Here is a 21,804-nt window from a genome sequence, read left to right as displayed (position 1 = left end):
CTTCTAGCGTCGCGCCAAATGCGCAAGAGGCTGCTAACCCTTTTAGCGCGGCAACATACTCGGCTAGAGACTCACCACTTTGTTGCTTGCGGGCACGAAAGCTATAACGTTCGCTCAGGACATTCTTCTTTGGCACATAAAAGTCCCTCAATGCTTTAAAAATATCAGCTAATGGCGTTTCCAATAGCGTCTTTGGCGCTACCAAGTCAGTCAGTAAAGCGAAAGTCTTTGCACCCACCACGGATAGGAACACAGCCCGTTGCTTCCCCTCCTCAATCCCGTTGGCTTCGATAAACTGTGCAAAACGATCCTCGTCCGTGCTGAAGCTTTCGTTAGCCTCGTTGAAGCACAAACCCGACTCACTGCTAAACACAGCCATGTCGTCAGTGACGTTGCTAGTTGCTCCTTTGCTTGCTAGCTAGCGCGTTGCTCCGGTTAGCTCTCTCTTCTCTCACACCTTTTTCTCCGTCTCAGAAGAAAAAGTTTTCGTGGAAAAACGAATCCCATCCTCGTCGCCAGTGTTGTGTTCTTATGGACAAAGTACCCGGAGATGACTTTAGGTAAAGGAGCTATCTCTCGGCTGTACATGTCCACCTGATTGTCAAGGCATTGGAGAGCGCAGTTCTGGGTTTTGACGCTTTTGCACCTAGTATTTATATCCTTTCTGGGCGGGGTTACATCCGGTCAACAACATGTAAACAATAAGTAGTTCCGTATCCACAGTGAATGATAGAACATTTATCAATACACCACAATCTACTTTTAGGACTTGTGTGAAATCTAATGATGTTTTAGGTCATATTTATGCAGAAATATAGAAAATTCTGAAGAGTTCACAAACTTTCAAGCACCACTGTAAACGCTCACTAAAGCAACCTCCAAACTGATTGAATCTATGGTACTTGTTGCAGTTACTTTGCACCTTGTGTGTGTTAAATGAGCACTATTTTCATGTCAACTGTTTGAAAATGATGGAAAACATGGATAACGCAATGTAGTTTTCCGCACTGAGGCACGATTTAAAAGTTATTGTAAGTTTTGAATGTGTTAGTTTTTCCTTAACTAATTGAGTTTCAGTTGTTATATTTAGCAGATGCATCAACGGCAAAGTACAACGCTGCTTACTGAGGACGAGTCCACCTTAAAAGTGCAGTTTATACTGTATACAACAGTAACTAATTAATACTGTGAAGAATGCTTCGTTTTGTTTTGTTTTTTTCATTTTGAATGTCCCCTATTGAAGGCAGGCAAATGGGGGACGTCATGGCGGCTCAGCCAGTTCAACACATACCACAAACAGTTGGTTCAGTCCTGATCACAGCCAGCCTCAGGACCTATGCTGCATGTCTTCTACTTCAATCTGCACCTGTTTTACCTGTCTATCTCTACTACTACTACTACTACTGCTTTCGGCTGCTCCTGTTAGGGGGTCGCCGCAGCGGATCATCTGTTTCCATCTCTTCCTGTCCTCTGCGTCTTCCTCTGTCACACCAGCCACCTGCATGTCCTCTCTCGCCACATCCATAAACCTCCTCTTTGGCCTTCCTCTTTTCCTCTTCCCTGGCAGCTCCATATTCAGCATCCTTCTCCCAATACACCCAGCATCTCTCCTCCACACATGCCCAAGCCATCTCAATCTCTACTATCCTGTCTAACAAATCCTAAAATGCCTCCCCCAAATCTTAAAAAAGAAAAGAAAAAAGCAGCAGACGAGGGTGGCACGGTGGCCCAGTGGTTAGCGCTGTTGCTTCACAGCAGGAAGGTCCTGGGTGCGAACCCTGTGGTTGCCCAACCTTGGGGGTCGTCCTCTGTGTGGGGTTTGCATGTTCTCCCCATGTCTGCGGTGGGTTTTCTCCAGGTGCTCCGGTTTCCCCCACCATAAAAAAAAGACATGCATGTTAGGGTTAATACTCCTGTCTGTGCCCCTGACCGAGGCATGGCAAGACAAACTGGAGTTGGTCCCCGGGAGCTGCACGGCAGCTGCCCGCTGCTCCTAGCTACACAGCCAGGATGGGGTTAAATGCAGAAGGAATTTCTCCATGGGGATTAATAAAGTAGTAACAAAAAAGCAGACAATAGAAAGGGGTGCTGAAGTTGTCTATGGTCAAAAATGATAAAATGCATTAGATTCGAATGCACACAGATTGACAGCCTAATCTGATTTTTCAGTGTGAACCTCATTAAAGCTGATGCTCGTGCCTGAAACGAATATTTTCAGCACGGAGGTCCATGTGTAGCATGTGAGCCACATTACCTTTTACCAGAAACTACCTCCTCAGAGGGATGCATGTGCAATAATGGCAAGCACAGACTGGCATAAAGGTTGAATCAAAGTGATCACTGTAATTTCTGTGCTTCATTTCATCCTATAATGATCTACTTGCTTTGCTGCAATTTTAGAGGACTAATGAAATCGTGCTACAGGCACTTATTTTAGTGAAGGATGTCATATGAATGGCAGAAAGCGGCCTAGAACTTTTTTTTTTGTTGGTGGCGTCACCTGACCCCCTGATGGAATCTGCCTGGACGGTGCTCTATATACGCTGAAGAGCAGAGACTCTCGCCCTCTTTTAGTCCGCCTGCCCGGGGAGGGAAAGGAGTAGTGCAGTGGAGCTCAGACGTCGGTGTTGTGTGTGGGGGGCGAATACAAAACACAGCTTTCAATCTGTAAACTCTCAAGCTTTGCACATCCAAAAGAGCAAGGTAACACCTTTTCTGAGACGCACTGCGATGAAGTCTGGCTGTGTAGTCTGTCTTGCTTGCCGCTTTAGCAATGTGACTGTCAAATTGTGAGAGTTCCAAAAAAAAGAAGAAGCAGACTTGCATGTCTTCTGCAAAGTGCTATGCATCTGTGTGAAGGGGAATCCCTGTGAGCAAACATTTCAGTGTCTGCCCGACCCAAAAGCAGACTTCATAGAAGATTATTTTGTCTTGCTATGTATCTATATCTCAAAAGGTTTCATTCTATTGCTTGGATGTGATCATTCATCTGCATGGCCAGCTTGAACAGGGAGTACATTATGGCTTCCCCAAGAAAATATGCAAAGCATTGATACAAGCAGATTTTAATGGCTGTCCTTCTTTTGCACACCAAAATGTCCTGCACTTATGTATGCCTCAACGTTTATTTTTTATTTGCATTCATGATCAAAATAAAGATATTAATCTGCAAGTGAAGACGTGGCAAATAAAGAAAATAATTGCGGCTGAGTAGCTTCATCAGATTAGGGTTGGAGGAAGTAAGCGAGGCAGGGCTCACATGTGAGAAGATGCAGCTGGAGGTCTGAGGAGGAGAAAAGGCGTCATGTCAGCACGGCACTACCCTGTGTTGCACAACTGGATAACCACTGATAATGTAATAAGCAGAACCAACTGAACATTTCGCCATTCTCAAAACAAAGCCCCCTGTTTCAACCGTTAGACATTACAGACATGCCAGAGCTAAATGGCACAATATGAGTTAGTATATATGAAATTCTCAAACATGTCTACAACTTTTTAAGAGTCTGTTGTTGTTGGGGTTTTTTTCAGCAGATTTGGTGGAATGATTTCAATCTTGTGCATAGTCCATATCTCTAATGAATCACTGTTGCTAACTGTCTCACTATAATGAGAAGGGGAAATTGTAGTGGTTTATCTAACACTCACTTTCTAAGTGCAGGCACAAGCCACTGTGGTGAGATTTCCTTTTCTCGCAAACATGTTTGTGATTCAGATCTGTTGTGGAGGAGTGGGGCTTGAAGGGCAGTGTGTGAAATGGAGTTTGGTTGTCTGGCATCAAGTGTCATGTGCTTGTTTGAGGCACGACTCCATGGGTGGCACGGCGCCATTACAGAACTTTCTAGAACATTAAGCAGCTGTGTCTAAAAGGTCACACATCCAGTTTGCAGTTCACGTTGTGAAGCACTTGTGATTGCGTAAAGGACAGTGGCATACATGCATGCAGACCCATGCACACATGTGCATGCAGGCCGGAAAGCATGCCTTTATCAGCAAGCACGTATACACACGTTTTGAATTATTAATTATTAACGCACCACCAGAGTAAACAATCTACGGTTATCTGGTTAAAACACATTTACAACTGAGAAACATTACAAAAGGATCATGGATTATTTTGCATGATGTGGATTAAAGACTTGATTTGCTTGTTTTGTTAAAGAAAGATGTCAAAAGGACCAGCAGTGGGCATAGATCTGGGCACCACATATTCCTGTGTGGGGATTTTCCAGCATGGCAAAGTGGAGATCATTGCCAATGACCAAGGAAACAGGACTACGCCCAGTTATGTGGCCTTCACAGATTCTGAGAGACTGATTGGAGATGCGGCCAAGAACCAGGTGGCCATGAATCCTACCAACACTGTATTTGGTAAGTTATCCCACACCAAAATGTGCTGAGGCAAAATCATTTGGAAGAAGGCCTCCCAATACATGGTTAACAAATATCGCAGATTTCCTGAATTAAATTATTAATCGTGGCCGAGGCCAAGTGAAATGCGCAGGGAAGTCTGATGCATTAAATGATCCCTCATCACCTCTACTCATTGAGCACATAACTTACAATGCCTTTTTCTTTCAACTTCGACTGCAGATGCCAAGCGTCTGATTGGTCGTAAGTTTGATGATGCTGTGGTGCAGTCCGACATGAAGCACTGGCCTTTCAAGGTTGTGAATGATTCAGGCAAGCCCAAGATGGAGGTGGAATACAAGGGTGAGATGAAGACCTTCTTCCCTGAGGAGGTTTCCTCCATGGTCCTGACCAAGATGAAAGAAATTTCAGAGGCCTACCTTGGCAAGGTAGTTTATCACAGGGAATTAGAAGAGTGGCACCACAATGTATATTGTCAAATTTGAATTTTATTTCCAGAGATACCCCTCAGTGTTTCGCTATTTTGTTCCCAGCCAGTGACAAACGCCGTCGTCACAGTACCCGCTTACTTCAACGACTCCCAGCGCCAAGCCACCAAAGATGCTGGGACCATTTCTGGACTTAATGTGCTGCGTATCATCAATGAACCTACTGCTGCAGCCATCGCCTACGGCTTAGACAAGAAGGTACAAAGTTACATTTTCAAATGCTTTCTCTAAACAAGTACCTTCTATTTATGCTTCTATCTAAAACTCTCTATTTCATTTAATTCAGGTTGGCAGTGAGCGCAATGTCCTTATCTTTGACCTTGGTGGAGGTACTTTTGATGTGTCCATCCTGACCATTGAAGATGGCATCTTTGAGGTCAAGTCCACTGCCGGGGACACTCATCTGGGTGGTGAGGACTTTGACAACAGGATGGTCAACCATTTCATTGCTGAGTTCAAGCGCAAGTTCAAGAAAGACATCACCAACAACAAGCGAGCTGTACGTCGTCTACGCACAGCTTGCGAGCGTGCCAAGCGAACCCTCTCCAGCAGCACCCAAGCCAGCATTGAGATTGATTCACTGTACGAGGGGGCTGACTTCTATACCTCCATAACCAGAGCCCGTTTTGAAGAGCTCAACGCAGACTTGTTCCGTGGAACACTAGAGCCTGTGGAGAAGGCCCTTAGGGATGCCAAGATGGACAAGACCCAGGTCCATGACATTGTGCTGGTGGGTGGCTCCACTCGTATCCCTAAGATTCAAAAGCTGCTGCAAGACTTCTTCAATGGCCGTGACCTCAACAAGAGTATCAACCCAGATGAGGCTGTGGCCTACGGTGCTGGTGGGTATCTCTGTTGCATGAAGACTAATCTGCACAGAACAAACAACACAAAATTGCTCTTGTATGAGAGATCTTGAACATTTAAAAATACTTTTTTTCCAATGTTGCTTAAACTGCAAAAAAAAAGTATGTTTATCTCAGCTGTACAGGCAGCTATTTTGGCTGGTGATAAGTCTGAGAATGTACAGGACTTACTCCTGCTGGACGTCACACCCCTGTCCCTGGGAATTGAAACAGCTGGAGGAGTCATGACCGTCCTTATCAAGAGAAACACCACTATCCCTACCAAGCAAACCCAGACCTTTACCACCTACTCAGACAACCAGCCCGGTGTGCTCATTCAGGTGCAGCATAATTCACCAAGCAAATTTGAATAAAGATCAGTTGTTCATTCTTCAGTGTACATTAAAGCGATAATCTCGAGCTTTTTCACATAAATGAATTTCCGCTTCATCACTATCTATCACAATAATGGTTCAGCTCCCTCTCAATTCATGAAAGCCTTTGCATCTGAAAGCCTTTGCATTTTAAAAATGGTGTGGGTACGACACTTTCTGCAAAAAACTCCAAGCTGAACCATAATAAGAACTGACATGTTTTACTTCAGTCGGCAGTTGTTGGTCCACCAGAGAGGACACGTGGAACTTCCTCTCTTGTTGACCAACCAGTGAGAAACTCTGCACGGCCCAACAAAGATAGTAAGGCAAAACTTCCTTTCTGGTAGAAATCTTCGAGATTGCCACTTTAAGAATTAATGTGAATATGATATAGGAGACATTCGTCACACATTTCACCCAACACATTAGAATCACGATATATTTTTCTTGGATCTTTAATAATATCCATTTCCCCCAGGTATATGAAGGTGAGAGAGCTATGACCAAGGACAATAACATCTTGGGCAAGTTTGAGCTGACTGGTATTCCACCTGCACCCAGAGGTGTCCCCCAGATTGAGGTGACCTTTGATATTGATGCCAATGGCATTCTCAATGTGTCTGCAGTGGATAAGAGCACCGGCAAGGAGAACAAGATCACTATCACTAATGACAAAGGTACAGTACCATGCTAAATAGTTGGTCTTGGAGTGTTGAGATTTTCTGTGAAAAAAACCGATAAATGTTCATACATTTATTGTGACGCTTAAACCGGGATTTACTGGTAAAAAGTTAATCATCCTCATTGTGTTTAAAAGGGGAGAAAGCATTGCAACAGAATTCCATAACTGATTAAAGAGAAAGATTAAATACTCTACATGATTTCGACTTTAAACCGCCTGTAGGACGCCTGTCCAAGGAAGACATTGAGCGCATGGTGCAGGAGGCAGACCAATACAAGGCTGAGGATGAGGAACAGAGAGAGAAGGTCACATCCAAGAACACCCTTGAGTCTCTGGCCTTCAACATGAAGAGCACTGTAGAGGATGAAAAGCTCGGTGACAAAATCAGCCCTGAGGACAAGAAAATCATTGTGGACAAGTGCAATGAGGTCATTGCCTGGCTGGACAGGAACCAGGTGAAACAATATAGACCAAAACCACGAGAACCATTCAGAATGTAGAAACTGTAGTTACTCTTTGTTTCATAATGTAGAAACACTCTTCCCCACCACTGCTCCTTTCTAATATTTTTGCAAGCATTTTTTGTAAAGTGACTCCCTGCAATACCACCTCTCATGGTTTTTGCCTTTGTTCTCTCTACCTAGACGGCAGAGAAGGATGAATATGATTTCCAGCAGAAGGAGCTAGAGAAGGTGTGCAACCCCATCATCACCAAGCTGTACCAAGGTGGCATGCCTGGTGGCATGCCCGGGGGAATGCCAGGCGGCTTCCCAGGTGGAGCTGGAGGTGGCTCCTCCTCTGGCCCAACTATTGAGGAGGTTGATTAAACCACTCAGGCAATACTGTCATCATCTCAGATGCCAACACCGGGCTACATTTTCAACAAATGTTGAATTAAACCATGGAATATTTGCTGAAAAATGGAATAAAGGGATTTAAGATGTTAGCAGGTCTGAGTGTTTTAAGTCTGACATGGGTACGCACATGATAATAAACTTGGTATTACAATGACTCATATCCCCATCTCTCATTAACTTCTCAAGGTTTAATCAGTAAAGACCACTAAATGGGAGTCTGACACAAGCCGTGTTGTGATTTTAGAAGTAGAAGTAGAGGCCTATATTCCAACTTCCAAAACATCAAATCATATCTAGATCACTTAAAGAACCATTCAACATAATAGCTATATCTGAAACATGGATTAGCCCTGAGAAAAGTGTTGACTTTGAAATACCTGGATACGAATTGTCTTCTAAGAACAGGAGGAACAAAAATGGAGGGGGGAGGGGCGTCCAGTAGTGTAGCGGTCTATTCCACTGCCCACCAACACAGGGATCAACGGTTCGAATCCCCGTGCTACCTCCGGCTTGGTCGGTCCTCCCTACAGACACAATTGGCCATGCCTGCGGGTGCCAAGCCGAATGTGGGTATGCCCTGGTCGCTGCACTAGCGCCTCCTCTGGTCGGTCGGTCGGGACGCCTGTTCAGTGGGGGACTTGGGGGAATAGCGTGATCTTCCCACACGCTATGTCCCCCTGGCGAAACTCCTCACTGTCAGGTGAAAAGAAGCGGTTGGCGACTCCACATGTATTGGAGGAGGCATGAGGCAGTCTGCAGCCCTCCCCGGATCAGCAGAGGGGGTGGAGCAGCGACCAGGATGACTTGGAAAAGTGAGGTAATTAGCTGGATACAATTAGGGAGAAAAAGGGGGAAATTTCCCTAAATAAATAAATGAATAAATAAAATGGGGGTTGCTTTGTATGTGAGCAACAGCCTCAATTACAAGGTGGTTGAAGTTATGTCAACAGCTGTTATGATGATGTGCTGGAATTTATCCCAATGGATATATAAAAAAAGAAAAATGTAATCGTAAATTGTATATACAGATTACTGGGATCAAATATTGAACTATTTAAGGACTGGGTCAAAGAAACATACTCAAAATTGTGGTGGCAGACTTTGTGATAAAAAGAAAATAGTCAGACTTGTCTCTCTGAGTAAGTTTAATTCACAGAAGACGAAGGGGAAAAAAGCACTTAATTGGTTTCAAGCTCACCGAGGCAAGAATGGGCCCAGAGCATAAATTATATCTTTTTTTTTGTATAGGGCAAGACAAACAACTTGCAAAACAGGATGTAATGTGGTTTTCTGCTGACACAAGACAAAGGGAGCACTTCCATTTATCTGCAGGGACCAGGTCTTCTTCTTTTGGCATAGGAAGGTCCCACATGGGTGTTCTCTGTTTGTCTCAGTACCAAGGTTACAGCAGAGCCTGTATAAGTTTGTATTTTCCCCATTACAAAAATCAACACAACGGAATACGTTCAAATGTGAGGATTTCAATATGGACCTGTTAAATCCAAATAAGCACAGTAAGACAGGAGAGTTCATTAACACAATGTATAGACTGGCGTTATATCCTAAAATAACTAGACCTAGCAGAATCACACCACACTGTGCCACCTTAATAGACAATGTATTCGCAAACATTAAAGAAGGCAACGCTGCGTGTGGGCTTTTAATAAATGACATTAGTGACCATCTACCAGTTTTTACTGTCTATGACTGCAAGTTTAGGAGGAACAAAGTTCCCAACAACATTAAATACGTAAGAGTAAGAACAGAGGAATCCATGAATGGTTTCAAAAATGAATTACTAACACCATCCATCCATTATCCGAATCGCTTATCTTGCTCTCAGGGATGCTGGAGCCTATCCCAGCAGTCACTGGGCAACAGGCAGGGAGACACTCTGGATAGGCCGCCGGACCATCACAGGGCTGACACACACACACACACACACACACACACACACACACACACACACACACACACACACACACACACACACACACACACACACACACACACACACACACACACACCTCGGAACAATTTAGTATGGCTGATTCACCTGACCTACATGTCTTTGGACTGTGGGAGGAAACCGGAGCCCCCGGAGGAAACCCACGCAGACACGGGGAGAACATGCAAACTCCACACAGAGGACGACCCGGGACGACCCCCGAGGTTGGACTACCCCAGGGCTTGAACCCAGGACCTTCTTGCTGTGAGGCGGCCACGCTAACCATTACGGCGCCTTGCTGCCAATTACTAACGCATAACTGGAATATAGTATACAAAGAAAAAGACACTGATAAAGCTTACGATCCATTCCAAAACACATTTCAATCCTTAGATAGCAAAAATTGCCCAATGTAACAATTCAACAGTAAACAGAAATATAAAGATAGTCCATGGCTCACAATGAGGATATGCAAGAAGGAATACTACAATAAAGAGTTAGAGACCAATAAAAACAACACCAAAGGCATAAGGAATGCGTTGAATAAGATTATTAGAAATGGATCTAGAAGCCCAAGCTGCCCTCAATACTTTACAGATAATGATAAGACTATAAATAACATGGAAGACGTGGTCAATGGCTTCAACACATTCTTTGTAAATGTGGGTCCAAAAATGGCAGGAAAAAAAATCAATCACAGAGGGGAATGATAGTGGTTATGGGGGCAGAAATCCCATGTGTTTTGTTTTTTGTTTTTTGTATTGTGCAGCACAACTTGCTTTGAATTTGAACTGTAGAGTACAGTGGGAACTGAGTTTGTAATGTATAGTAGCTGAATTGACTTAAGAGTAGGTGATAAGGGCTAGGAAAAATCCCAAGTGTGTACTTCCTCCTACTCCTTCTTGAACAGATAACAAATAATCTGATGTATATGGAGATTTTATTTTTCACTGAGTTTGACGTGTGGATTTGTTGATCACTTCAGATTTTTGGCAATGGTTTATCTGTATGTTATATCCTGCTTAATTCGCTGTCCATCTCTCTCTTTCTCTTTCTCTCTCTCTCGTTCTCGCTCTCTCTAAGTAATTCCTTGTAGTGATACGTCTGTTTAGAGAGAAAAAAAAAACCATACGCTGTGAAACCACTGTTTCATGATACTGATCAGCTTCATCTTCCTGCACATGCAGAGACCTCATTGTCTTAGCATATTTGCACAGTTGACAGAAATATTCTAGTTCTGCTTTCTAAGGTAGGAGCAGTTACATGCAAATAACAGTGTATAGGCTTTAGTATACTAAGTGATAGCAACAACATGTTCCCTTGTGATACAAACATCGAAATAAAAAGCACAATTGAACTGAAATTCAGATTTGACCAGAAATGTAAAGCACTTTGGGTGGCTGTTGCAGCTGGAAAAGCGCCACATAAAATGCAACTTGATTGATTGATTGAACTGTAACGGAGGAGGCTCATCCCAAAATAACTATGTTGGCCTTGGCTTTTCATACGATAAAGCAGATATTCGTGGTCCAAATATCTTGTTAGCTCACGAAAATGATAAAAGGTTGTGTAGTTTCTTTACATACCACTGACATGATTGCACAATAACTTGTTTGCTGAAAGCCCCGGCCCATGTGCAGCACCAAGGAGGGCAGATACAAGGTGGGATTGAGAGAATGAGTGGGTCCGTATATGCTGTGAAATGCTCTCAGCTGTTAACGCCAACGTGTTATCCGTTTCTTTTCCCAGCATGGACACCTGGTGGTGGTGGTGGTGGTGGTGGTGGTGGTGGTGGGGGGGCTGTGGAGTGGTAGACATGGAGTTAGGGGGTATGGTGCAGGTATAAGAGAGGGGACTCACTAGGGGTGCAACGTGCACAGTCAACACAATGGCAATGCTCTTGCTCGTCAGCTGTTTGGCTCTGGTGGCCTCCACGTTGGGTGAGTGACTGGAGGTTTTACTCTGCCATTTGCAGCAGATTATTCAGTTCAAGTGTTGCATCAAGTCTGTCGTTGTTAGCATTGTGAAAGTAGGCAGTGTGTTGTTATTTATAGAGAATGTCATGATAGTCTGTCAAAAACAGGAAGACCTCTTTCCTGACTGTGTGATTTGGTCTTAGGATGTGGTGTGCCCGCCATCAAGCCCCAAGTGAGCGGATACAACAAGATTGTAAATGGAGAGAATGCTGTGTCAGGGTCCTGGCCCTGGCAGGTGTCCCTTCAGGTAGTCTGAGAAACAAAACACAATCCCACACCAAAGCTTTTGCATAGGCACACCAAAATTTAGTCCATAACACAGTTTTTCTAAGAATCTAACATGACTGACATGTGAATCAGAATCAGAATACTTTATTCATCCCCGAGAGGAAATCGGGTCAGCTGATGTGTCGTCAGCAAAAGTGTGGTTTTGGTAAAAACAAATAAATGACTGCAGAAAGTTTTCTCTCACCACTGTTAACCTAGGATGGCAGCGGATTCCACTTTTGCGGAGGATCTCTGATCAACCAGTACTGGGTTGTCACTGCTGCCCACTGCCGTGTGTCGTAAGTCATCCATCCTCTTGTTTTCTACATAGAATGACCCAGTTTGGATTTGCAAAACCCAGAAGTAATCTCGTAATTTTGAGTCATAGAAAACATGAACGGGGTTTTGGTGAGATGCAACATAAGCAAAGAAGATTTGGACATATGTCCAAAAAAAGGGGGAAGAACTACCATTACACCTTCTTTTTTTTAAAAATTTGCTTCAAAGTGTGTAAATGCAGTATTTATTTGTAAATATTATCCCATAGAACAAACATTTCCAAATCTCTTCAGATTGTGTTGACCCAAGGCCTTATTCCAGGCATTTAACCAAAAGCCCAGTCATTTTTCCTGTAGAGACATACATACCAAAGGCAGCCCGTTTTACCATTTCTTCCTTTTAAGGCACGAGGCACTAAAAATTAGACACTTGTAACAAATATCTAAACACTAGTCATTACTCGGACTGTCACTAGTCGCTACTGTAAAGTCACTAGATGCTAAAAATTAGACACAAGTTTTATCAGAGTGAGTTTCACTTGTCACGATTACATGGTCACTAGTTCCTATTCAGTATTGACAAGTAGCTTTTTAACGAGATTTCCTTTCAATTCCAAATAAATACATTCCCATATCCGTTTTCACTTGATATATATTTTTAACACTAGTGAAATAATATGACTAGTGACAACCAGATGTTATCAAAATTTTAAGATTTAACTAGCCAAAATGAAAAAGTCGATAGTGTCAAATTGAATAGCGACTCGTCACTTTTGAAAAACGACAAAGCTGCATTCAAAAGCAACTAGTAACACTGAGACATTACCGGAACAGCAACTAGCTACCATTAATAGTTACTTGTGACTAATATATAATTACTGATAGAATTGTCTTGGAGATGAGTTATTTTAGACCTAGCATCTATTTTTCTAGAAACTAGCAACTTTACAACAGCAACAAGTGGCAGCCATAGTAGTGACTGGTAGTTAAAATAAATCCTAGTGTGTACTTTCTAGTGACTAGCGCCTTATCACCTCAGCTATCTTTTTATGGTGGGCTGCCTTTAGCCAGTAGACTATGGGTTCTTTAGGCTCTAGTTGCTAATAATGAAACACTAGTACTTTTTTTTAAACACTAGTCACTATTGTTGGGTTAATAGGTGCTAAAAAAGATACTAAGTGACTAGTGCTTTTTAAGATTGTTACTAAAAATAAAATAAAAGAACTAGTGTTTATTGAATTGTTACATGTGAAAGAGAAACATGACTAGGCATAATTAAAATAGCGACGAGTGTTTATTCCAATATAACTAGTGTCTAATTTTTAGCACCAAGTGACTTTACATTAGCAACTAGTGACAGTCAGAATAGTGACTAGTGTTTAAAAAATAAGTACTGGTGTTTAATTTTTTTTGTGTGACCAAAGCCTAAAAATGATGAAATGATAAAACGGGATGCTGTAAATACCTGAGAGAAGCCATGGTGGAGCTAACTTCTGAGCTGGCTGACAACTCACTCTCTGCTCCACTCCTCCTCTCTTTTTTAATACGGTCTACTCTAGAGCCGGTCGTCACCGTGTAATCCTGGGAGAGCATGACCGTCAGTACAACAGCGAGCCAATTCAGGTCAAGTCAATTGCCAGGGTATGTCACACTGAAGTACTTCTGAAGTTCTTCCTTTGGTCAACAGAGTGGTTAGCTCTTTTCATGCGTGGATGAACCAGCCGAATCACGTTTCCTGTCTGCATTTCATCTCATTAAAGGCCATCACTCATCCTTACTACAATGCCCAGAACTTCAACAATGACATCACCTTGCTGAAGCTGTCCTCCCCAGCACAGATGACTGCCCGCATATCTCCCGTGTGTCTGGCCTCTTCAAGCACAAACATCCCCTCTGGAACCCGTTGTGTCACCACTGGCTGGGGAAGGACTGGACAGACCTGTGAGTGGAAGGCCTCTCTCTGTCTAGCTCTCTCTCTTTATATACACAGATGGGTGACGAACTAAAGGAAAAACCTGAATGCTTGACCAGTGGCGCCCCCGGACATTTTTCATAGGGGTGGCCAAATGGGGTCACTGAAAATCTTGGGGTGGCACACCAAAACCAAAAGCCATGACTGAATTTCGGGAATTCTATGATGCTGTTGTAGTATACTGTATAGGTTAGTTGAAAACTGTCAATATGAGAGTTAAGAAAAATATACATTATTGATTTAAATGAACAGCACCTAATGTAAAATATCAGATAGAAGCATATTCTGCATAATCAGAAGCATATTCTGCATATGCGACTCATGGCTGGGGGGGCCAGCGGGGGGGCCAGGGATAGTATCAGGGTGGCCGTGGCCACCCCTGGCCACCCCTTATGGGCGCCACTGTGCTTGACCCCTACAGTGAGGGGGTTCGGGGGGGGTCTGTTATGCTATGGGGGGCATTTTCCTGGCGTGGTTTGGGTCCACTCATCCCCTTAGAGGGAAGGGTCACTGCAAATCAATCCAAAGTTATTCCGAGTGTTCACCTTTATCCTGTGATGAAGTGTTTCTATCCTGATGGGACTGGTCTCTTCCAGGATGACAATGCCCCTATCCACGGGGCAAAAGAGGTCACTGAATGGTTTGACAAGTATGAAAATGATGCAAATCATTTGCTATGACCTTCACAGTCATCAGATTTCAACCCAGTTGAACACCTACGGGAGATTTTGGACCGACGTGCTAGACAGTACTCTCCACCACCATCATCAAAACACCAAATAAGGGAATATCTTTTGGAAGCGTGGTGTTCCACGCCTCCAGTAGAGGTCAGAGACTTGTAGAATCTTTGACAAGGAGCGCTGAAGCTGGTCTGGAGGCTCATGGAGGACCAACACCTTACTAAGACACTTTATGTGGGTTTTTCCTTTAATTTGTCCCCCCTTGCATGTTTTCTTTTTGTGTCCTTTATATAGTAAGCTTTGTTTGTCCGTGTTTTGTGTGTATGTGTGTGTGTGTGTGTGTGTGTGTGTGTGTGTGTGTGTGTTTGTGTGTGTGTGTGTATAAATATACCACACCCTTACCACACATCTTTTTGTGTGTATAAATATACCACACCAATACACACACACACACCCACACACACACACACACACACGTATGTGTGAAGGTGCACAACTGACAGAGCTCTTGTTTATTCAGTAAATCCAAACACATTCCAAAGGTGTATCATAGGGGGAACTTGACTGAAACAGACACACGGTGCTTATTTCTGCACCGCCACAAAGCGTCATGGTTTCTGACGCTCGCCTTCTCTTCCCTCTTATTCTCAGCGAGCCCTCGTTTCCTGCAGCAGACAGCCCTTCCCCTGCTCAGCCCTGCACAGTGCAAGCAGCACTGGGGTAACAACAGGATCACTGATGCCATGATCTGTGCTGGTGCATCTGGGGTGTCCTCCTGCCAGGTAACTTCACTATCGCAGTCTAAAGTACAGATAAGTGACGCCAGTGAGGAGGAGTGTTGCTCTTATTGTGTTTCTGTTTACCAATTAAACCAATAAGGAAAGAAAAAAATAAAATATTGTGAAAGGCTATGGAATCCTGAGCAAAACATTTTCATAAGACCTAAATATGATGTAACACTCCTTGTGTCACACTTAAGACTGACAGTTAATTGAGTAACCTATCAGTGGCAATCATAGAGCGTGTTGTGAACTGCACTACACTTTAAAGTTTATATATCCGTCAAGTTTCTATTTATTGTCATTCCCAAGTGACGGATTAGTCCTAATCCGAGTATGGTATCGGTGAAAAGTAAATATGACGTGTGTGTCTCTTCTAAGGGCGACTCTGGAGGCCCCCTGGTCTGCGAGAATGGAGGAGTGTGGTCCCAGGTGGGTATCGTGTCCTGGGGCACCAGTAACTGCAACGTGCGGGCCCCTGCAGTGTACTCCCGCGTGTCTTATTTGCGCCGCTGGATCGACCAGACTGTTGCGTACAACTAAACTGACACCACGCATGACATCTGTAATGACTACGTGCACCTCACACCTGCTCCTCTTCCTGCTGTTCACGGGACTGGTGGGGAAGTTTTACATGATGCCTCGACATAAGCTGCCTCAAGGACGCTGTTATTAATTGTAAATAACTTTCAATGGTAACGTCCACCGTGCTGCTATGTTTGGTGCAATTTTGATTAAAGCATGTTTGAGGTAAAACTACTGAAACCACAGGCTTTTGTGCTTTGCATATATATATATATATATATATATATATATATATATATATATATATATATATATATATATGGAAACCTGAAGAGAATAAAGCAGGTACTGAAAATTCTGTAATCAGTGCAACATGCAATAAAAACGTCTTACATGATCAACAATTACAAAAGTGTGGAATAAGTAGTTTGAGAAGTATGAAATGAACTGTTGTGGGTGTGATGCTGGGGTTGGAGAAGAGGGTGAGTGTAGATGGTGTGGGGAGAGGCTTCATTTCATGCAACTCTGAGAGAGAGCGAGAGCGAGAGCGAGAGCGAGAGCGAGAGCGAGCGAGAGAGAGAACGAGAGCGAGACCCACTGTCACACAACTCGCAACTCGGTCACAAGCAGAGTATGGGGACAGGTAAGAAGCTACAGCTCTGTGCTATACTACCATCTCATTATGGTTGTGATATGTAATGGTTTGACTTCTATTTTGGAAAAATAACACAATTTCACTCAATATTTAATTCACACGGTTGTGAAATGCTTTGGTAACATGGCTGTTTACTGTGACTTGAAAATACAGAGCTATGCACAAACATGATTTTGAGCCAGGTTCTGGGACTACATATATATATATATATATATATATATATATATATATATATATATATATATATATATATATATATATATATATATATATATTTCTTCTTCTTCTTTCGGCTTGTTCCCTGTTTCCCAGGGGTCACTACAGCGATGAATTGGCAAAATTTTACGTCGAAGGCCCTTCCTGACAACACAACCTCTAACCGTATGGACTGGGGCACAGGTAAAGCAGTGGATGCCATCCCAGTATTCATGGACTTGCACCCATGCCTGTCGCAATATATCTATATATAGCTATATATATTTATCTATATATCTATTTATTTATCTATCTATCTATATACACACACACACATATATATATATATATATATATATATATATATATATATATATACATATTAACAGCTGAAGATTGCTTATGGCATGAAACAGGCTTGTACTGTCTCATAAAGAATTTACTTGACTCACTGGATTTTATATATATATATATATATACACTACCGTTCAAAAGTTTGGGATCACCCAAACAATTTTGTGTTTTCCATGAAAAGTCACACTTATTCACCACCATATGTTGTGAAATGAATAGAAAATAGAGTCAAGACATTGACAAGGTTAGAAATAATGATTTGTATTTGAAATAAGATTTTTTTTACATCAAACTTTGCTTTCGTCAAAGAATCCTCCATTTGCAGCAATTACAGCATTGCAGACCTTTGGCATTCTAGCTGTTAATTTGTTGAGGTAATCTGGAGAAATTGCACCCCACGCTTGCAGAAGCAGCTCCCACAAGTTGGATTGGTTGGATGGGCACTTCTTTGAGCAGATTGAGTTTCTGGAGCATCACATTTGTGGGGTCAATTAAACGCTCAAAATGGCCAGAAAAAGAGAACTTTCATCTGAAACTCGACAGTCTATTCTTGTTCTTAGAAATGAAGGCTATTCCATGCGAGAAATTGCTAAGAAATTGAAGATTTCCTACACCGGTGTGTACTACTCCCTTCAGAGGACAGCACAAACAGGCTCTAACCAGAGTAGAAAAAGAAGTGGGAGGCCGCGTTGCACAACTGAGCAAGAAGATAAGTACATTAGAGTCTCTAGTTTGAGAAACAGACGCCTCACAGGTCCCCAACTGGCATCTTCATTAAATAGTACCTGTTAGAGCCTGTTTGTGCTGTCCTCTGAAGGGAGTAGTACACACCGGTGTAGGAAATCTTCAATTTCTTAGCAATTTCTCGCATGGAATAGCCTTCATTTCTAAGAACAAGAATAGACTGTCGAGTTTCAGATGAAAGTTCTCTTTTTCTGGCCATTTTGAGCGCTAAATTGACCCCACAAATGTGATGCTCCAGAAACTCAATCTGCTCAAAGAAGTGCCCATCCAACCAATCCAACTTGTGGGAGCTGCTTCTGGAAGCGTGGGGTGCAATTTCTCCAGATTACCTCAACAAATTAACAGCTAGAATGCCAAAGGTCTGCAATGCTGTAATTGGTGCAAATGGAGGATTCTTTGACGAAAGCAAAGTTTGATGTAAAAAAAATCTTATTTCAAATACAAATCATTATTTCTAACCTTGTCAATGTCTTGACTCTATTTTCTATTCATTTCACAACATATGGTGGTGAATAAGTGTGACTTTTCATGGAAAACACGAAATTGTTTGGGTGATCCCAAACTTTTGAACGGTAGTGTATATATATATATATATATATATATATATATATATAATGTTTTGTATCATCCCTAATCCTAACACCTGGGATTGATAGGATGATTACAAATAGCAGCTCTTTGGTAAACTGTGCACAGCATGTTTACTATTCTAATTTGCAGCATGTGTTCTTCTTTGGTAGACTTATATGGCAGCATGGAGCCCACCAGAGCATCAGCCAGCAAGCCCCTGGCTATTAGTCTCGTCTTCTTTAAGATCATTCCACTGGTATCCTACTGCGTGATATTCGTGGTTGGAACTATAGGCAATGGACTAGTCATCTACGTGACCGGCGTGCGGATGAAGAGAACAGTCAACTCGGTTTGGTTTCTCAACTTGGCCCTGGCCGACTTCCTCTTTACAGCCTTTTTGATTTTCCAGATCATTTATGTTTCCAAGAACTACCACTGGCCTTTTGGAGACGCCATGTGCAAGCTCGGCGTCTTAGTGGGCGCATTAAACATGTTTGCCAGCGTTTTCCTTCTGACGGCCATAAGCGTCGACCGCTGCCTGGCCACCTGGGTGGTGGTGTGGGCGCAGAACAAGCGGACCCCGTGCAGGGCTCAGGTGGCGTGTGTCGTCATCTGGCTGGCTGCTCTGGGCTGCAGCCTCCCCTACAGTATTTCCCGGAAAGCTGTTCCATATGGCGGAGGGGTCAGCTGTAGCCTTTCTAGTTCGGCGCCCAAGGTTAAGCTCGCCGTTTTCCGCTTAGTTTTCGGCTGCCTCGTCCCGTTCCTTGTCATCGCCATCTCTTACGCTGCCATAGGTGTGCGCGTCAGGCGCCTCCAGAGAAGCAGGAAACTTAGGTCCCTTCGGATCATAATAGCGATTATCCTCGCCTTCTTCTTCTGCTGGTTTCCGTTCCACGCGTTTCAGCTCCTGGAGATCAAGATCAGCGAGAACCCGTCCCTGCAGAGTATCGCGATCATCGGAATCCAGCTGTCCGCGTGCCTCGGCTTCCTCAACAGCTGCCTGAACCCCATCCTCTACGTCTTCATGTGCGACGAATTTCATAAGAAGCTCAAGCAGTCCGTATGTCACGTCCTGGAGAGCGCCTTGGCGGAGGACCAGCTGTCGTTTGTGTCTTCTCGCTCCTTGTCCTTGAATCTCTCATCGCGGTTTTCCCGCAAAGCCGCCCCTATGGAGAGAAAGAACACGGCCTCCTCCACCATGACCGACAACGCCGCTAGCGCGGAGGAGGAGCACGCACTGAGCTACTGCCAAGCGGAGGCACCGTGAGCGCCAGCAAACGCACAAAGCCCCAAGAGATTTGAGACCCCCCGCAAGCGCGAACAGGACTTAAAGGCCCACAGGTGACCCGATTCAATGAGACGCAGCGCTGTGAGACGGTAAACACGAGTGTTTTACTGCGCCTGCAGAAGGACTTTATATTCAGAATGTCGAGTGTTACGTTTGATCGATCACATGCAATGCAATATGAATGACGCTTTGTTTGGAACATGTGAACAAGCAGGATGTAGCGTTCAGATAAACCACTGCCAATAATCACGGATCCACACATCAAACTCGGCGAACAATACATCAGATTATTTGTTACGCGTTCGAGGAGGAGGAAGTATACGCTTGTCCCCCCCCCCTACCCCATATCACCTACTGCTAAGTTAGTTCAGCTACTATACATTACAAAAAGAAAAAAATAATATATATATATAACAAAAATATGACATATATGTATAAACCCAGAAATCACTCGGTGTCATATGGAGGAAAATGTGGGGAAAAAATGATAAAAAATTAGGAATGTGTGGAGATAAGTAAACCTTTGAACACGTCTCTTCAGCGTCCCCGCATCCCTCGGAAATCAGACCTTTGTACTTCTTGACCTGTGTAACGTTTGCGCTCCCAGTTCCACGCTCACACTGCTCCACTTTTACCCCACGGGCGGAAACGCCCACGCTCTGCAAAGCTGCACGAGCACGTGATTTCTTCAAGTTTAATTTCCCTCTCGGACGATATCCCCTTTCTCCAGCTGAGAATATTTGTGTTGCATGTTACTCGGTAGATTGTTTCTTGCTTTGAACATTATTGGTGCTGTCTTAGTTAAATCCCTGAACTTCAAGGCACTTGACTTTAAAAAATGGCTTGTTGGGTGTGTTCACGATAACTACCCTTGTGGCTCTTTTTGTAGTATGCATAGCGGTTGTAGGTTGGTTTTTTAGGTGTTACCCCACACCTCCGCACTGTAGATCTGATGTGGTCAAATGAAGGAACAATACAGTGTACAATGACGTATGATCCGGGATCTGTCTCGCTTATCTCGTGACCGCGATGCTCCTTGCCAGCTTCGCTCGCACGTTAGGTGCGGTTTCCAGCACATTTTGCGGTCCAGTACCACACCCAGAAATTCCTTTTGAATCCCCCCCACCCACCTTTTCTCCCCAATTGTACCCGTCCAATTACCCCACTCGTCCGAGCCGTCCTGGTCGCTGCTACACCGCCCCCCCCCCCGGCCTCCGCTACTCCGGGGAGGGCTGCAGACTACCACACGCCTCCTCCGATACATGTGGAGTCGCCAGCCGCTTCTTTTCATCTGACAGTGAGGAGTTTCACCAGGGGAACGTAGCACGTGGGAGGATCACGCTACCCCCCCACCCCACCCCCATGGATTTATTATAGTACATCCATGCCCCCCCCCACCACCACCACCACCGAACAAGGCGCCCCGACCGCCCAGAGTGCAGCGACCAGGACACATACCCACATCCCCACATCCCACCCGCAGACACGGCCAACTGTGTCGGTAGGGGCGCCCGACCAAGCCGGAGGTAACAGTCAATCACTACTTTTACTTTGGTATTTATGAAGTGATCTCCAAACGACATAAACGTTGTTTTGCCCAGATTTAAGGATAATTGGTTTTTGTCAAACCACCGTTTTTAATTTTTCCCATTTCTATTGTGGCCGCCTCCAAAAGCTGCTGTAAATCCTCCGCAGAACAAAATATATTCGTGTCGTCAGCAAATGAAACAATTTTCAATATTTTTGGTATTTTGTATGTGATAGCTTTAGGTGACTCCATCAATCTTAAGTGCCTGAGTGATATGCCTTCTCGTGCTGCGGTACTGTGACCATTTGAATAAAGCATTTGCTGTATGTGCAGTCTGACTGAAATCAAGGCATGATTATTGAAATGGATGTGGGCTTACTGGTGCACTAGTTCAACTTTGACAAACGCCAAATCTAGTTATTCTCTAA

General features: G+C 43.7%; 3 protein-coding genes across 3 annotated transcripts; all 3 read left to right on the top strand.

Annotated features, from left to right (window-relative positions):
- The first annotated feature begins 2,577 nt into the window (after positions 1-2,577).
- On the top strand, positions 2,578-7,706 carry hsc70 (heat shock cognate 70). Its single transcript, XM_056286350.1, has 9 exons — positions 2,578-2,703; positions 4,163-4,371; positions 4,594-4,799; positions 4,905-5,057; positions 5,146-5,701; positions 5,843-6,045; positions 6,557-6,755; positions 6,983-7,215; positions 7,405-7,706. Exons 2-9 carry the CDS (start codon positions 4,167-4,169, stop codon positions 7,585-7,587), a joined length of 1,938 nt encoding a protein of 645 aa, XP_056142325.1. The 5' UTR covers positions 2,578-2,703; positions 4,163-4,166; the 3' UTR covers positions 7,588-7,706.
- A 3,677-nt stretch (positions 7,707-11,383) lies between these two features.
- LOC130118056 (chymotrypsin-like protease CTRL-1) lies at positions 11,384-16,368 on the top strand. The gene is made up of 7 exons (XM_056286361.1): positions 11,384-11,505; positions 11,685-11,788; positions 12,028-12,107; positions 13,646-13,727; positions 13,847-14,027; positions 15,390-15,520; positions 15,899-16,368. Exons 1-7 carry the CDS (start codon positions 11,454-11,456, stop codon positions 16,058-16,060), a joined length of 792 nt encoding a protein of 263 aa, XP_056142336.1. The 5' UTR covers positions 11,384-11,453; the 3' UTR covers positions 16,061-16,368.
- A 285-nt stretch (positions 16,369-16,653) lies between these two features.
- On the top strand, positions 16,654-21,713 carry LOC130118052 (chemerin-like receptor 1). The gene is made up of 3 exons (XM_056286356.1): positions 16,654-16,685; positions 17,010-17,096; positions 18,731-21,713. Exons 1-3 carry the CDS (start codon positions 16,676-16,678, stop codon positions 19,825-19,827), a joined length of 1,194 nt encoding a protein of 397 aa, XP_056142331.1. The 5' UTR covers positions 16,654-16,675; the 3' UTR covers positions 19,828-21,713.
- Positions 21,714-21,804: the final 91 nt, after the last annotated feature.

This window comes from Lampris incognitus, chromosome 9 (genome assembly GCF_029633865.1).
Source record: "Lampris incognitus isolate fLamInc1 chromosome 9, fLamInc1.hap2, whole genome shotgun sequence".
Lineage (NCBI taxonomy): Eukaryota > Metazoa > Chordata > Actinopteri > Lampriformes > Lampridae > Lampris > Lampris incognitus.
The sequence above is the reverse complement of the archived record's forward strand: the minus strand, read 5'-3'. Positions and strand labels throughout refer to the sequence as shown.

What these genes read in the sequence shown, in the direction of transcription:
- hsc70 (XM_056286350.1), top strand. Translation starts at nt 4,167, where the DNA reads ATGTCAAAAGGACCAGCAGTGGGCATAGATCTGGGCACCACATATTCC. An exon ending in TCCTACCAACACTGTATTTG is followed by an intron (nt 4,372 to 4,593) that starts GTAAGTTATCCC and finishes CTTCGACTGCAG; the next exon opens with ATGCCAAGCGTCTGATTGGT. An exon ending in CACTATCACTAATGACAAAG is followed by an intron (nt 6,756 to 6,982) that starts GTACAGTACCAT and finishes AACCGCCTGTAG; the next exon opens with GACGCCTGTCCAAGGAAGAC.
- LOC130118056 (XM_056286361.1), top strand. Translation starts at nt 11,454, where the DNA reads ATGGCAATGCTCTTGCTCGTCAGCTGTTTGGCTCTGGTGGCCTCCACG. An exon ending in GGGAAGGACTGGACAGACCT is followed by an intron (nt 14,028 to 15,389) that starts GTGAGTGGAAGG and finishes TCTTATTCTCAG; the next exon opens with CGAGCCCTCGTTTCCTGCAG. An exon ending in CTGGGGTGTCCTCCTGCCAG is followed by an intron (nt 15,521 to 15,898) that starts GTAACTTCACTA and finishes GTCTCTTCTAAG; the next exon opens with GGCGACTCTGGAGGCCCCCT.
- LOC130118052 (XM_056286356.1), top strand. An exon ending in CCGTATGGACTGGGGCACAG is followed by an intron (nt 17,097 to 18,730) that starts GTAAAGCAGTGG and finishes CTTCTTTGGTAG; the next exon opens with ACTTATATGGCAGCATGGAG.